The sequence below is a fragment of the Pipistrellus hanaki genome (assembly GCF_964339955.1).
Source record: "Pipistrellus hanaki genome assembly, chromosome: 5".
Classification (NCBI taxonomy): Eukaryota; Metazoa; Chordata; class Mammalia; order Chiroptera; family Vespertilionidae; genus Pipistrellus; species Pipistrellus hanaki.
The window spans coordinates 101,602,004-101,616,742 of NC_140507.1; the positions used below are offsets into that span (position 1 = coordinate 101,602,004).

Consider the following 14,739-nt stretch of genomic DNA (forward strand, 5'->3'; position numbering starts at 1 on the left):
TCGCGGCAGTTGTCGGCAGTGTGCCTTAAACAAACTCACAAAGCCTCGCAGGTGTGGCCGTGTCCGGCGCTGGCCACGGGAGGCGCACCGTCTCGGTCCGCTCGGACCCTGGGCGCTGGGGACAGAGGGCGATGACCCCGACCGGCTGCCTCCGCGGAGAGGGGCCCCGCCCCCGGACCGGCCACGCGGGCCGCCTCCGCGAGGACATGCACAGCGAGCGCCCCGGCCTCTGGGCCGCCTCCTGCCGCCGCCGCTGCCCGGAGGGAAGCGACCGGGCCTCCCCGGCCACGAGGCGGGGCCACAGCGCGTGCGCGGCGCGGGAGCCCCGGTCCTCCCAGCGGAGGGCCGGGTCCGCACAGCCCGAGGCGACTCCCGGCCACGGCCCCTCAGGCGCCGCGCCGGCTCGCACCCGCGTCCGGCCCAGCCGGTGCTCCGGGAAAAGCGGACCCCGGCAGCTTTAAGCCGTCAGCCCGGCGCCGGGGACGGGCGGACGGGGGCGGACGGGGGCGGAAGCTCCGGCGCACACCTTGGACGCAGGGCCGACACACCGAGGGTGGCCGACGTCCCGGGGACCGGCTCCCGCGCCACGGCTCCGGGGGGCGGGTCCCGAGGCCCCGCCCTCGCCACGGCGGCTCTCATTGGACCCCTTCCTGTGGCGTCAAATTCCGGCGTCCGGAAGGAGGCGGGACTTCCTGTCTGGAGAACCAATTCCGGCCGCGCCGGAAGTGCCCCTTGGAGAAAGGATGAAAGGTACCCGCCGCCCGGAGGTCCGGGCAGTGCTAGCGTTCCGCGGCCTCGGAAGGAAGACTGGGCGGAGGCCCCTCCGCTGACCGCCACGTCCCGGGCAGCGGGGCCGCGGTCCGGCATGGACAGCCGCCTGCAGGAGATCCGGGAGCGGCAGAAGCTCCGGCGGCAGCTCCTCGCCCAGCAGGTCCGCGGCCGGGAGGGTCGCCCTGCGCGTGCGCGGCCTCCGCGTCCCGCCCGCTGTGTGTCCGTCCCGCGGCCCGGACGGCCCGAGCCCCCTCCGGCTCCCAGCCCCGCGGTGCCGAGGGGCTCCCGTCCGGGGCGCGAGGCGATGCCGGACCGGGCGCCGCGACGGGTCCCAGCAGCCTCCCGCGGTGCCCGCCGGGGTGCCGCCGCGCTGGGCGCTGGGCGCTGGGCGCTGGGCGCGCGAAGCTCCGGCCTGGGGATGCGTCACCGCCCGGCACACGCCAAGCGCCTGGTCCGCTGAGCGTCTCTCCGCCGTCTGCATGCTCTTCTGTGTGTTGCCTTTCCTCGTAGTCAGCACCCAAGTCTTGAGATTGTGGCTCCTTGTGAGATGGGTTTACAGAAATGGGGGGGGGGGGGGAGTGTCTGCGATGCGGTAGCCTGAATGTATGATACATGTTAGGTCCTGCCTCTGGTGTGCTGCAGCCCATGTGCAGTGTCCTCGTGTCCCCCACGGCCGTGTGTGAGTTCATGCTCTGTCATGGCACACCCCCGATGTGAGGAGAGAGCATGATCTTCACTCAGAGGAGGCCCAGAGGCTCAGTGACCTTGGCCTAGGCGTCAGTCTGCTGGGCCAGAAACTGAACCCACTTTGTTTTTCTAAAGCTGTCTTCACTGCCTCGTGTGTAAGAATACACTTGCTGACGAGTAGAGGAGGCCTGCAGAAAATGCTTAAATCAGGAGCTGTGCTTCACATTTTACCATTCCGATCCGTCAGAGTGATGGCTTTAACGAAGCATCTTAATGTTGTTTTTCAGTAATAAATCTTGGTTTTAATTAGCGGGAATCCGAAACCTCTCTTTTATGATCTGATGAAAAGATTTATGGCATAGCATTAAAAATGTGGGAATTTGGGATCCTATCAGTCCCTGTCCCTGTGGCAGTACGATCTTAGACAGATCAGTTATGTTTTTCTAAGCCTTTTTCCCACCTTCCCATATCATGTTTCCTTCAATAGCTTCGTGTTGCCATCAAGTAAAGTTCTTATGCTATAATTTGAATTCAAACTGTTTGACTCTAAATACATTATAGAACAATTGTAATTCATTTATCTATGAATAATAGCTGGCCTCTACCCTCAAAGAACGTACAGTGCATGAAAATTTGATGGCTGCCATTTGCTAAGTTCCCTCCGCGTGTCAGACTCAGCTGAGCTCTTTCCTACATTGCCTTCAGTGGCACAGACACACATTTTACAGATGAAAAAAATGAAGCTCAAAGAATTTCAATTAAGTGCTCAAACCCACACAGCTGGTGAGCTGCAGGTTTAGCCCTCCGGGGTTCTGTCCAATGCATCCGAGTGCGCCCGGCCTTCCAGCAGATGGGAAGTCAGGAGGTCCAGTTCTATACAGACTCCACTTCCCCACTCCCTTCCCCGCTACTTTTCTCTATGAACGAGACAGAACATAGTTAAGGTAAATGCTGAGGATTAGCTTCTGACGTGTTAGCAGACCTTCCCCACTTCCTGGCTACAGGGCCTATTTAGTACACACTTCGTCCTGCCCTTCTCTGCCTAACGGCAGCTGGTCCCTCTGGCCCGCGGGCCGCATCCTGCGCCCTGTGGTCTGGCTGCTGAGGATTGTGAGCTGAGCCCACGCTCCTCAGCCGGTCTTTTCCGTTTGTTTACACGTGTTGTTGGAAAATGTTCCCAGCTGCCGGCCAGACTTTGCGTTACCATGTTTAAGGAATTGGTAAAGTTCAGTATTGTGCCTATAGCCATTCTTTAAAGACTTGGCTCGAATAAAAGTCGGTGCGCTGTGTTAGAGCAGGGGCAGGTGAGGTACCGCGGAGCTGATGGACGTGAAGTGTTGGACATGGTGCCGGCCGCACTGGGCGCTGTGTGTTGGCTCTCCTGGCGGTTGCAGCTATTACTGAGCCATGTCTTACTTTAAAAGAAAAGATTGGCAGATGAAGTGTCTTCATTTCAAATTCCACTGAAAGGATCAACTGCCTAGTGACCTCCTTTCTGGTTCTGTTTCCTCAGCTGGGAGCGGAAAGTGCGGACAGCATTGGCGCCGTGTTAAACAGCAAAGAGGAGCAGAGAGAGATCGCCGAGACCAGGGAGACGTGCAGGTCTGTCAGGCAATTGTTTTACTGGCAGCTTAATGTTGTTTTACTAAAGTGATCCTCGGTATGAAGTGTGTTATGAAAGCACCAAAGTAAAGATTCCAGGGCCCTTGGTTTTACTGTTAGCTCACGAAGGATGAACCGCTGCTTTTCTGGCTACAGTGACTTCCCATGTGGTAGGAAATGGAGTGTTACACTAAGGATTGGCTTATAGACCACAAATAGATAATTACTTTTTAAGTTCTTATAGAGGTAAACTGACTTTACCCTAAAAGTAATCATTTAATAGTTCACAAAGCATTTCAGAATTTTTCAGTATTCTAGTTATCAATTTGAGCACTAGTTTTGCTAGAGGGAGATTAGAATGATACGTAATTTAGAAGTTCTTTCTTGCCTTATATCCCTGTAACAGCTGATTTTCTCAATAGTAGCCCTGCGCACAAATCCGCAAATCCGCGCACCAATAGCTGTCTGCGCCCTCGGCCTGCTGCCCCGCCCTCCTGTAGCTCCCAGCCCCTCCATAGCTTGCTGCCCTTCCCCCTCCTGTAGCTCTTCTCCGCCCTCTTGTAGCTCACTGCCCCACCCTCCTGCAGATCCGTGATCGGATCATTACGGAGTCCGTCACTACACCTCACGGCGTAATGGACAATCAGCATATTCCTCTCTTATTATATAGGATTTGGTTGCTTACCAATCAAGTTTTGGGACTTTTTAGGTGATTTATAATCTAGGTTAATAAATACTGTTTAATCAGGAAAAACGTGCTTCATTCTGTTTTTATGTTATTTCATGCTATTTGATGCATTTATACATCTGTACATACTTGTGTGTGAAGCGTCAGTTTTAATTTCCAGGGCTTCCTATGATACCTCTGCTCCAAATGCGAAACGTAGGTCTCAGGATGAAGGAGAGACAGATGAGGACAAGATGGAAGAATATAAGGCAAGTGGAGACGGGCAATTTATTGGTCAAGAAAAAATAAGTTCTTCCGATAATAGATTCTTATTGAGGAGAATAAACTTGACCAAAAGCAGAATGTGACAGTGTCTAAAATAATTGTCATGCGTATAATATATGTGTAAGCATACATATAATCAGTTAAATTAAGCCTTTGTGTCACTTTCCTCATTTTAACATATGAGTGTATGGATTAAACTAGGTGATGTACAGAAAGCACTTAACGTAAAGCACTGGGCAATAATATTCTTAAATAACAGTAAGGAAGTAAGGAAGAGTGTCAGAAACTTTGGGTATTTGGATTAGATTTCTAAAAGCTACAATACTTTTTTTGTGTGATTTGTGTTACTCAATGTTAACAATATTGGCAGTACAATTAAAATATTTTGAAAATCCATGAGCTAGACAGCAGTGTAGAACCATTTCTGAAAGAGGCCCAAACAAAAAAACCCAACTTCTAAATTTGTAATTGCAGTATTTACTTGAAAAGAAAGTACAGTGAAGAACCTATCTCCATTTCTGAAAGCTAATTGAACAGCTATGTTTAGTGCAGAAGAGCATGCACCATTTCAGCCAGTCTCTAGGCAGTTCAGTGATACCAGTACCGAATCTTATTAATTCTGTCTTTTGTGTTGTGTTTTGGTGTATGCTAATATGTAGTTTAAATATTTGTGACTATTTCAGGTCAAACCATGTGCATTTCCCAATATTTGGACAGTTTTGACCTGTAAAGGTAGATTCATGTAATTCAGTGTAATAGAAATAAAATTGGCCCATTGGTGGTTATCTCTTTTGATTTATGCTAAATTCTAATATTTATAGTATTATATTTGAGATCAAATAATTCTACACAACTTGGTCAACAAAACAAGTAACAGACTTTTATTGATGAAAATTTTTATTTTATTATGAAAAGAATAAACTAGTTATACCCAATGATAAGAAAACAAAGATTTCAATGTTCCACTTTAACAATAATTGAGAAGTTTATTATCACTAGGAAAATAAGACATGTATGTCTAGTCTTAATCAAGATCTAGTGATACTTGGACTGTTCCTTCTCTGTGTCTAATGTCTGCTGACCTCCGCTCCCAGGACGAGCCCGAGATGCAGCAGGAGGAGGAGAACCTGCCGTACGAGGAGGAGATATACAAAGACTCCAGCACGTTCCTCAAGGTCAGCCAGCGATTGAGACCGTATAGCCCTTCACATTTCAGCTCTGTGCCTGCGAAGATTTTAAATACCTATTTGCTTTCGAGACTTTTTTTTAGATATTAAGGAATCATTGTTATAAAATAAAGGTCATGTCAATCAACTTACATTTTATATGGCATCATAATAAAAAAAACAAAGTGCAGAATTAGTCTATCAGAGTGCATGCTATTAATTTAATTTTGATTTTTCTTAGGGAACACAGAGTTTAAATCCTCATAATGATTACTGCCAGCATTTTGTAGACACTGGACATCGACCTCAGAATTTCATCAGGGATGTAGGTATGTCAGATGTGTTGGACTATTTAATTTATTTAACTTGCGGATTATTTCTAATTCGGGACAAATTCTAACTGGATTTGTTTACAAGGCATAGTCCATTAATTTAAGATCAGCAGCAGCATTTCATCTCTACTGTTTCGTCTCTTCTTTACTTAATGATAAAAATGAAAGAATACTCATTTTTACTAGATTCTTTGAGATTTTTTTTTTTCTCCAAAAGAGAGGGGGAAAATGAGAGGCAGTTGTTTCCCCCTTTCTCAAGAAGAGACTGATTAAACTTGATGTTACCAGCAGATTATGGTTGGGGACTTGACCTTGGCTTCGGTCGTCTGGGCTCTCTCTGCCTGTGGAGGGGGGGTCGTTACAGATGAAATGGGTGCTGTTCTCCTGGGAGGCTCAGCACCGCTGCTCTGCATTAGCCTCAGGCTGACCTGTGCTTGCTGCCCGCAGGCCTGGCGGACCGGTTTGAGGAGTACCCCAAGCTGCGGGAGCTCATCCGGCTGAAGGACGAGCTGATAGCCAAGTCCAACACTCCGCCCATGTAAGCATTTCCGGCCCTTCTGTCCGCTCAGCGTCCCGGCAGGCTCCGCTGGTGCGTTCCGGGCGGGATTACTCAGCCCCACATAAGCTTAACACCACTGTCCCTTCCCTACGGGAAAGGCATTCCTGTGCGACTCAGTGCTGAACACACAGTAGGTTCTCATTTAACTTGTTTTCAGTTTTTCAATAACTTGCTTTATTTTTTTCTTAGAAAATCATTCACATTTATTGTGTTCTTGAGTTTGCTTAAAATGATTTAAAATAGCTTTTCTTCTCAAAAAGTTTTTATTAAAGAAAATTTAGATGGGGGAAAGAATAAAATTAAAATTAATAAAAACTTAGCATCCAGGGCTACTATGGACATTTTTGGGATATGGTAATTCATTTTAACCTTTGCTAAACAGAATAATGCTTTCCTTAAAAACGTGTATAAGGCCTTTGAAATTGGAGACTGTTTATTTCACACTTAGTTTACTTTGAACGTTTATTAGTGTGCTGACATGAGCCTATTCATTAAAACAATCACCAAGAAGTTTGAAGTTTGAGTATTGGGGGAAATGTTAGCAGACTTTAGTATTTATCCTATTTAAAAAGACTACAAATAAATAAATAAAACAAAAAGACTCTACATTTAAAGTATTTTATATTTAAATAGTTTATATGCAAAATACTTCCATACTCTATGGAAATAACTTTTCCGTGAAGGCTAGTGCTAAATCACACTAAGTGGCCAGAGAATTTAGAAACGCTTTTAGAGGGAGGAATCTACAATGTACAGGGAATGGTGTTTGCAGACTAACTCACAGCTAGAGAGAAGCAGTGTGGCCTTCCCCAGTCTCAGGTGGTGCTGGAGAGGGCGGGGTCTCACAGCTGAGCGTGGGCTTCAGGGTGGAAACGAGGCTGCGTGGGGAGTGGACTGCCTGGCGGCGTGCGTGCGTGTCCCAGGAAGGTGCTGTACACGCGTGCGCACTGACGAGAGGCGAGGCCGCAGTGCTTCGCTCGGGACTGCTTGGGATGGCGTCTGTAACACTGGCGACCCTCTCACCTCCGCCTGCAAGGTGCTCCAAGTCTCTCCTCACTCTGCTTTCCTCACGTAGGTACTTACAGGCAGACATTGAAGCCTTTGACATCAGAGAGCTCACCCCCAAATTCGATGTGATTCTTCTGGAACCCCCTCTGGAAGAGTATTACAGAGAGACCGGCATCACTGCCAACGAGAAGTGCTGGACGTGGGACGACGTAGGTGAAACGCCGCCTGTGCATGTCACCCTCCCGGCGTGGGCCACGGTGCCGATGGGCCGGTACAGCTGTGGTGGCCGCAGCCTGAGGGACACCAACACGTCTGACGAGGCCTTTAAGGCAGCAGTTGTGCAGGCAGTGAGCAGCTGGTCCGCAGGAGACCCAGCCGTAGGGTCCTTGGCGTGAGCCTGGAGGACGGGAAACGGTCCAAACGACCGGGAGCTGTCCCGCATGGGCCTTTGGTTCTGTGCGGTGAACACCAGAATAGATGTCTGTGTCAACATAGTGTCCACTCTGAGGAACTGACAGTGTAATGGATAAAAAGGATGAGTAGTTTCAGTATAAAGTGTGATAAAGTATATTTTCCTAAAGAAAATTAAACAAACCAATAACTCTATTAGTTACAAAAGTTGCGTTTGTTATCAGTAACAAAAACGACAGGTATTTCTTAAGTGCCACTGTGTTCGATGCAGTGTTGTGTTGGAGAGTCTTATAATAAGACTCAGTACTGAGATGTCCTTTTTCATTTTAATTTTGACCCCAATTTTGAGGTTAATTTAACCTGTTTTCATCTGTTTGTTTTTCTGTAAATGTTAAAGGCTTGTTCTCAAGCTCTAGCTTATGGAATTTTATAACTATTAGAGGCCCAGTGCACGAAATTCATGCACAGGGGAGGGTGTCCCTCAGCCCAGCCTGCCCCCTCCCACTCTGGGACCCCTCGAGGGATGTCCGACTGCCGGTTTGGGCCCAGCCCTGAGCAGAGCATCGTATTGCAGGGCTGGGCGCGAACGGGCAGTCAGACATCCCTCTCTCAATCCAGGACTGCTGGCTCCCAACTGCTCGCCTGCCTGCCTTCCTGATTGCCCCTAACCACTTCATTCTGCCAGCCTGATCACCCCTAACCACTCCTCTGCCAGCCTGATTGATGTCTGGCTGCTCCCCTGCCAGCCTGTTTGCCCCCAACTTCCCTCCTCTGCCAGCCTGGTCACCCCTAACTGCCCTCCCCTGCAGGGTTGATCGCCCCCAACTGCCCTCCCTTACAGGCCTGGTCCCTTCCAACTGCCCTCCCCTGCTGGCCATCTTGTGTCCACATGGAGGCAGGATCTTTGACCACAGGGGGGCAGCCATATTGTGTGTTGGAGTGATGGTCAATCTGCATATTACTCTTGTATTAGATAGGATAGAGGCCTGGTGCACAGGTGGGGTTCAGCTGGTTTGTCCCGGATCAGGGTGGGGGTGCCCTTGGGGTGTGGGTGGCCTGGGTGAGGGGCCTGTGGTGGTTTGCAGGCCAGCCACACACCCGGGCGACCCAGTGGAGGCCCTGGTATCTGGAATTTATTTACCTTCCACAATTGAAACTTTGTAGCCTGGAGCAGAGCCAAGCCTTCTGGTCACTCAGTGGCTGCCTCCATTTCTGTTGAAATTTATTTATCTTCTATAATTGAAACTTAGTAGCATTGAGTAGAGGCCTGGGCTGGCCAGGTTGTGAGGAAAGCTTGGCTTCCTCCATCATCGGGGAAACCCAAGCCTCCCTCCTGCTCTCTGTGGCTGCAGCCATCTCGGTTGGGTTAATTTGCAAACTCACGTCTGACTGTATGGTGGGCATGGCTTGTCGGTATAGTGAAGTGGTGGTTAATTTGCATATTGCTCTTTTATTAGCTAGGATGGCTTCCTATAGCCTCTCCACACGAGTAGGTGTGCCTTTGTGCGTGTGCGTGTGTGGTCTACAGGAGGGAACGGCGTGGAACAGGCGATGGTGAATGTCTCCCATCATGCCCCTCGTTAAAAGGAGCACCCCAGCGGAAGTGCTCCTGGGACGAGGGGAAGCAAAGCCTCAGCCCCTCGTTTCCGTGTCTTCCAGATCATGAAGCTGGAGATCGATGAGATCGCGGCGCCACGGTCCTTCATTTTCCTCTGGTGTGGCTCCGGGGAAGGGCTGGACCTTGGGAGAGTGGTGAGCCATGCTTCCCAAGGTGGATCTTTAGGTTCACGGAGAAAATGCAATACGATGCACTGCTCAAGGTCTTCGAAGACTGGTGTTCTGTCTTTTGTTTCTTGAATGGCAATGAAGTATTAAAAAGAAAAAACCATTCGGAAAGAATGTGTGAAAGGCTGTACCTACCCTTAGTTGACTGCAGTGGTCACCAACGGGTGGTCCGAGGGTTCTGAAAGGTTGGTGACTGCTGGACCAGTACCAGGGGTGACTCGAAATGGGGTTTATTCCGACTGCAGGAAGAGAGCAGGTTAGAGACTCAAAAACATGCTGCCTGGTGTCCCCCACTGCTCAGGAGTATCCAAAAAGTGTTCTTCTGAATTCCGTTGATTCCTCAACTCCAAGCGGAAGTCAGATGGGATGGGGAAAGGAGCACCATGCCTGGGACGCGGTGTGAAGTGAACGGGAATGAATGGAGGTTCTAGCACCTCCGTGGATGTTTAGTGCCTTGTATGTAACTGCGGTTCATGTTTGATGGGAGTATCCTGTCCAGTGGCTGTGTAATACAGACTAGAGTTCTTTTCCCCACGTCTGCACCAAAGCAGTCACTGAGAGACCTTGGAATTGGGCATTTCAGGCCGCTTGGAAGTGTTTAATGCTGGTTGGTGATTCTAAGTATGGTTTATTTCTTTAAGCAAAGGGTTTATTTAAATGTTCATTTCTAGTGTTTACGCAAGTGGGGCTACAGAAGGTGTGAAGATATTTGTTGGATTAAAACCAATAAGAACAACCCTGGAAAGACTAAGACGTTGGATCCAAAGGCTGTCTTCCAGAGAACAAAGGTATGTTCTCTGCGATCTAGTCATCTTTACTTTTATGTTCTCACAATCATTTTTTAATTTGTCATTATTTTCCAAATGACTGCATATTGTTTAGTTAATTTTGGTGGAAAGGTCCTCTTCTTAGACTTGTACAAATGGCATTGAGCATTATAGGCAGACACCGAGTTAGTGTTTGCAGCATAGCTGCTTTCAGCGCCATATTGACTCAGGTGTGAAAATGGGGACTCGAGATTTACGTTTGTTGCGCAGTGATCGCAGGGAGGCACCAAGGATCAGAGACTGCGGTCTCCATGTTGTTCGTCACTTCCCCGGACACACTCGTTGTACAGCTGGAAGGTTGTGCTCCCAGCCCCTCCCCTGCTCCTCAGTCCCCCCGCTGTCCCTCTGGCGGCCACCAGTGTGCTCTGGGTCTGCATCTGTTTCTGTTTTTGCTGAATTATTTTGGTCTTTAGATTCCACATACTGTGTAAGGGATGTTGTGGCATTTCTCTCTGAGTCCTTGCGCTTCGTTAGTACTTTCCGGGCCCATCCGTGCTGCTGCCAGTGGCAGCCTTGATGCTTCCCTCTGGCTGCAGTGCCGGTGCGTGTTCCGTGCAGCTGTCTTCAGTCAGCTTGCCCCCGGTAGTGCCCTCATCGGAGCCGTTGGTGGCAGGTGTTTCTTACTGAATAGATTTCCTTGGACTGGAGATTCTTTCGAGGGAACCTCAGCCACCCATCCACTGTTGGTTCGTGGAATCACGTGAGAGGCTAGGTCTGTTCCACCCACACTCCTGCCATCAGTTGAAACAGAGGGTCTAACATAGTCTATGTTAGTATATAACATGCCTCTGTCAAGTATTTGGAAGTCTCTCCAGGCTTAAAGCCTCTTGTCCATGTTCAAAGGCTTATGTCTTGTGTGTGGTTTTGATCTTAGACCATAGTAAGCCCAGTATAACATCATTTTATAGTGCAGAGGTCGTTTCATGTTTCCCTTCCTGTTGAAAACCGGTTCTGGTTAAGTTAGAGGGGAGAGACTCCGTGGTCGTTGACTCTGACCTGCAGTGTGGTGGCCCGCAGTCCAGTACTCGCCTCCCTGCCCTGGCAGGCAGCCTCCCCACACTAGGACCCAGGTTTCCTTGCTGCGTCGCCCACAGGCCGGAGGAAGAGCGTGGTCAGGCCGAGGGCCGTGGGGGCGGGCGGCTGAGCAGGGTGAGCGGTGGGGAACGGGCTCTTCTCGCTGCCAGGAGCACTGCCTCATGGGCATCAAAGGGACCGTGAAGCGCAGCACCGACGGGGACTTCATCCACGCCAACGTGGACATCGACCTGATCATCACGGAGGAGCCAGAGATCGGCAACATAGAGAAGCCCGTGGAGATCTTCACATCATCGAGCACTTCTGTCTGGGGAGGAGGCGCCTGCACCTGTTCGGAAGGGACAGCACCATCCGGCCGGGTAAGACCTCAGGAGGAGAAAGGAGCCTGGCCGCCTGGAGGCAGGCTGCCGGAACCGCCTGCCAGGCTGGGGCGGGGAGGGCTGCCGGGCGGTGCCTCCCTGGCTGCTCAGGTCTGCCGGCTCTCCCGGGCTCTCCTGCTGCAGCCGGTCTGACCCAGCAGCCTCCTCCACTCCCCCTCGGCCCTGGGCCCGTCTGTGTTCTGTCTCCTCCGTCACTCACATCACTGAACTGTAGATGCAGTTAACTGGCCGCACGCTGGGCCAGTCCCGGAGGCAGAGCTGTCTGCTCCTCCCTCCTCCCCGGCGCAGGGCCCTCGGTGTCTGTGAATGGAGACGCACAGTAAACGGCTGGGTGTCCCTCTGTGCGATCTGGGCGTGGCTTTGTTAGAGACTGACACCGCTGTCTCCTTACGTGGGTGGTGGTGGCATCTTTTCAGAACCTGACTAGTTCACTGCAGGGAATTCACTGTTTAAAAACGAGACTGGAAAACAATTCGGCGTTAGGGACGCTCAGGCTCGGCTGCAGATGGGAGGGACCACACAGGCCTCATGCCCAGAAGGGGCACAGCTTTCCCTGCTGTTCTTCTCTTCCGATCTTTACACTTCGCTGTGGATGGTGTTGTTCACACGTGAACAGGGGATTGCACGGATTGCACGGAAATGGCGGCCGCGTTGTGGAGTGTGATCCCGGTAAACCCTTCATTCTGCAGCAGTTAGGATGGTCTGCTCTCCTGAGGAATGAGCGGGAGGGGGATGGGGCAGGCTGCTGTGACGAGCGTCCCAGCTGTGACCTGATTCGTGGGGATCACCTGCCCTGCGCTGGGGACCCCGGGCCGGAGCCCTCAGAGCAGATTCCAGTCTCTTCCCGGAAGCCAGCCCCACAGCGTGCGCCCGGCCGCTGGGCAGCACAGTCTGTGGTCTCTGCTCAGTGCATCCCCGGGAGGCAGCCACTGCTGGGCACAGCCGTCCGGCGGGGCGGGCGGGGCCTTGGACCGGGGCTGAGGGGGCAGTCAGGGAAGTGGCTGTCAGCCACAGGGGGGTCCCTTGGCCTCATGGGGAGGGGCGTCAGGCTGACGTGGAAAAGAAAGCGGGCGCCGAGTGGAGACAGCCCCGTCCGGGGTCACGTTCTCCAGCGAAGCTGCGTGACCTGGGACTGGAGAGTCCGGTCCTGTCCAGTCAGGTCAGGCTCCCGAGAAAAGCCCTGAGAGCCGCACCTGGAACTGTCCACGCAGAGAAGCCAGGGGCTGAGCTTGGCTGGAGGCCAGGCTTCCCGGGGAGGGCTGGGAGCGTCAGTGCCCATGGCTGCCTGTCTGAGGGCAAGGGCAGGGGGGCAGGCTGCAGGGAGAGGAACGGGGGGGCAGGCTGCGGGGAGAGGGACAGCGGGGGGCAGGCTGCGGGGAGAGGGACATAGGGGGGCAGGCTGCGGGGAGAGGGACAGGGGGGCAGGCTGCAGGGAGAGGGACAGCGGGGGGCAGGCTGCGGGGAGAGGGGCAGGGGGGGGCAGGCTGCAGGGAGAGGGACAGGGGGGCAGGCTGCGGGGAGAGGGACATAGGGGGGCAGGCTGCGGGGAGAGGGACAGGGGGGCAGGCTGCGGGGAGAGGGACATAGGGGGGCAGGCTGCGGGGAGAGGAACGGGGGGGCAGGCTGCGGGGAGAGGGACGGGGGGGGGCAGGCTGCGGGGAGAGGGACGGGGGGGGGCAGGCTGCGGGGAGAGGGCCGGGGGGGGGGGCAGGCTGCGGGGAGAGGGACGGGGGGGGCAGGCTGCGGGGAGAGGGACAGGGGGGGGCAGGCTGCGGGGAGAGGGACAGGGGGGCAGGCTGCAGGGAGAGGGACATAGGGGGGCAGGCTGCAGGGAGAGGAACGGGGGGGCAGGCTGCAGGGAGAGGGACATAGGGGGGCAGGCTGCGGGGAGAGGGGCGGGGGGGCAGGCTGCAGGGAGAGGGGCGGGGGGGGGCAGGCTGCAGGAAGAGGAACAGGGGGGCAGGCTGCAGGGAGAGGGGCAGGGGGGCAGGCTGCGGGGAGAGGACATAGGGGGGCAGGCTGCGGGGAGAGGGACAGGGGGCAGGCTGCGGGGAGAGGGACGGGGGGGCAGGCTGCGGGGAGAGGGACAGGGGGCAGGCTGCTGGGAGAGGGGCGGGGGGCAGGCTGCGGGGAGAGGGCCGGGGGGGGGGCAGGCTGCGGGGAGAGGGACGGGGGGGGGGCAGGCTGCGGGGAGAGGGACGGGGGGGGGCAGGCGGCGGGAGAGGGACGGGGGGGGGCAGGCTGCGGGGAGAGGGACAGGGGGGCAGGCTGCGGGGAGAGGGACAGGGGGCACCGCCTAAGGGGCGTGGCAGGCCCGGGTCTCTCGGGGCTGAGCGCTCCGCTCCTCGGAAGGGGCTGCGGGCCTGCGGGCGGGAAGAGGAGTGATGGGAAGGTGGGAAGGGGCTGCGGGCCTGCGGGCGGGAAGAGGTGTGATGGGAAGGTGGGAAGGGGCTGCGGGCGTGTGGGCGGGAAGAGGTGTGATGGGAAGGTGGGAAGGGGCTGCGGGCGTGCGGGCGGGAAGAGGTGTGATGGGAAGGAGGTGCGGGTGGGAGGGCCGGGGGGTGAGTGAGGCTGCCCTGTCCTCCCGCAGGCTGGCTCACGGTGGGGCCCACGCTGACCAACAGCAACTACAACGCGGAGACGTACGCCTCCTACTTCAGCGCCCCCAACTCCTGCCTGACGGGCTGCACCGAGGACATCGAGCGGCTGCGGCCCAAGTCGCCCCCGCCCAAGTCCAAGGCCGACCGGGGCGGCGGGGCCCCCCGGGGCGGGGGCCGAGGAGGAGCCGCCGCGGGCCGCGGGCGCGAGCGGAACCGGTCCAACTTCCGCGGGGAGCGCGGGGGCTTCCGGGGAGTGCGAGGCGGGGCGCACCGCGGGGGCTTCCCGCCCCGGTAACGGCCTCCGCCCTCCCGGGCCCTCCGCCGCTGTCTCCCGCTGTGGCCGGGCTCCGTGGGGGCTGCTCTGAGCAGCACTCCCTCCCGTGGCCGCCACGCACTGTCCGGCTCTGCAGGCGGCGCCCCCGCCCCCCAGTCCAGTCCTGGAGCCCCAGCGCCTCCCGCCCGGCGAGGGCCGGGCCTCTGCGGGGACGTGGAGATGGACCCGCCTGGGCGCCGGCTGCAGCCTCCACAGCAGTGGCAGGTGAGCTGCTACACACAACAGACATTTTTCTTTTTTAAAAAACCTTAGACTCCGATAGAATCCACCTGCAGAAGCAACGGAAAGAC

At 54.4% G+C, this 14,739-nt stretch overlaps 1 protein-coding gene across 1 annotated transcript; it reads left to right on the forward strand.

Moving 5' to 3' along the window:
• The first annotated feature begins 707 nt into the window (after nucleotides 1-707).
• Nucleotides 708-14,739, forward strand: METTL14 (methyltransferase 14, N6-adenosine-methyltransferase non-catalytic subunit). Its single transcript, XM_084883437.1, is given in 12 exon segments — nucleotides 708-931; nucleotides 2,972-3,060; nucleotides 3,909-3,996; nucleotides 5,107-5,187; nucleotides 5,420-5,507; nucleotides 5,958-6,048; nucleotides 7,145-7,286; nucleotides 9,148-9,240; nucleotides 9,945-10,061; nucleotides 11,285-11,417; nucleotides 11,420-11,494; nucleotides 14,106-14,739. Coding segments are annotated over 12 exon segments (1,368 nt in total). The 5' UTR covers nucleotides 708-865; the 3' UTR covers nucleotides 14,411-14,739.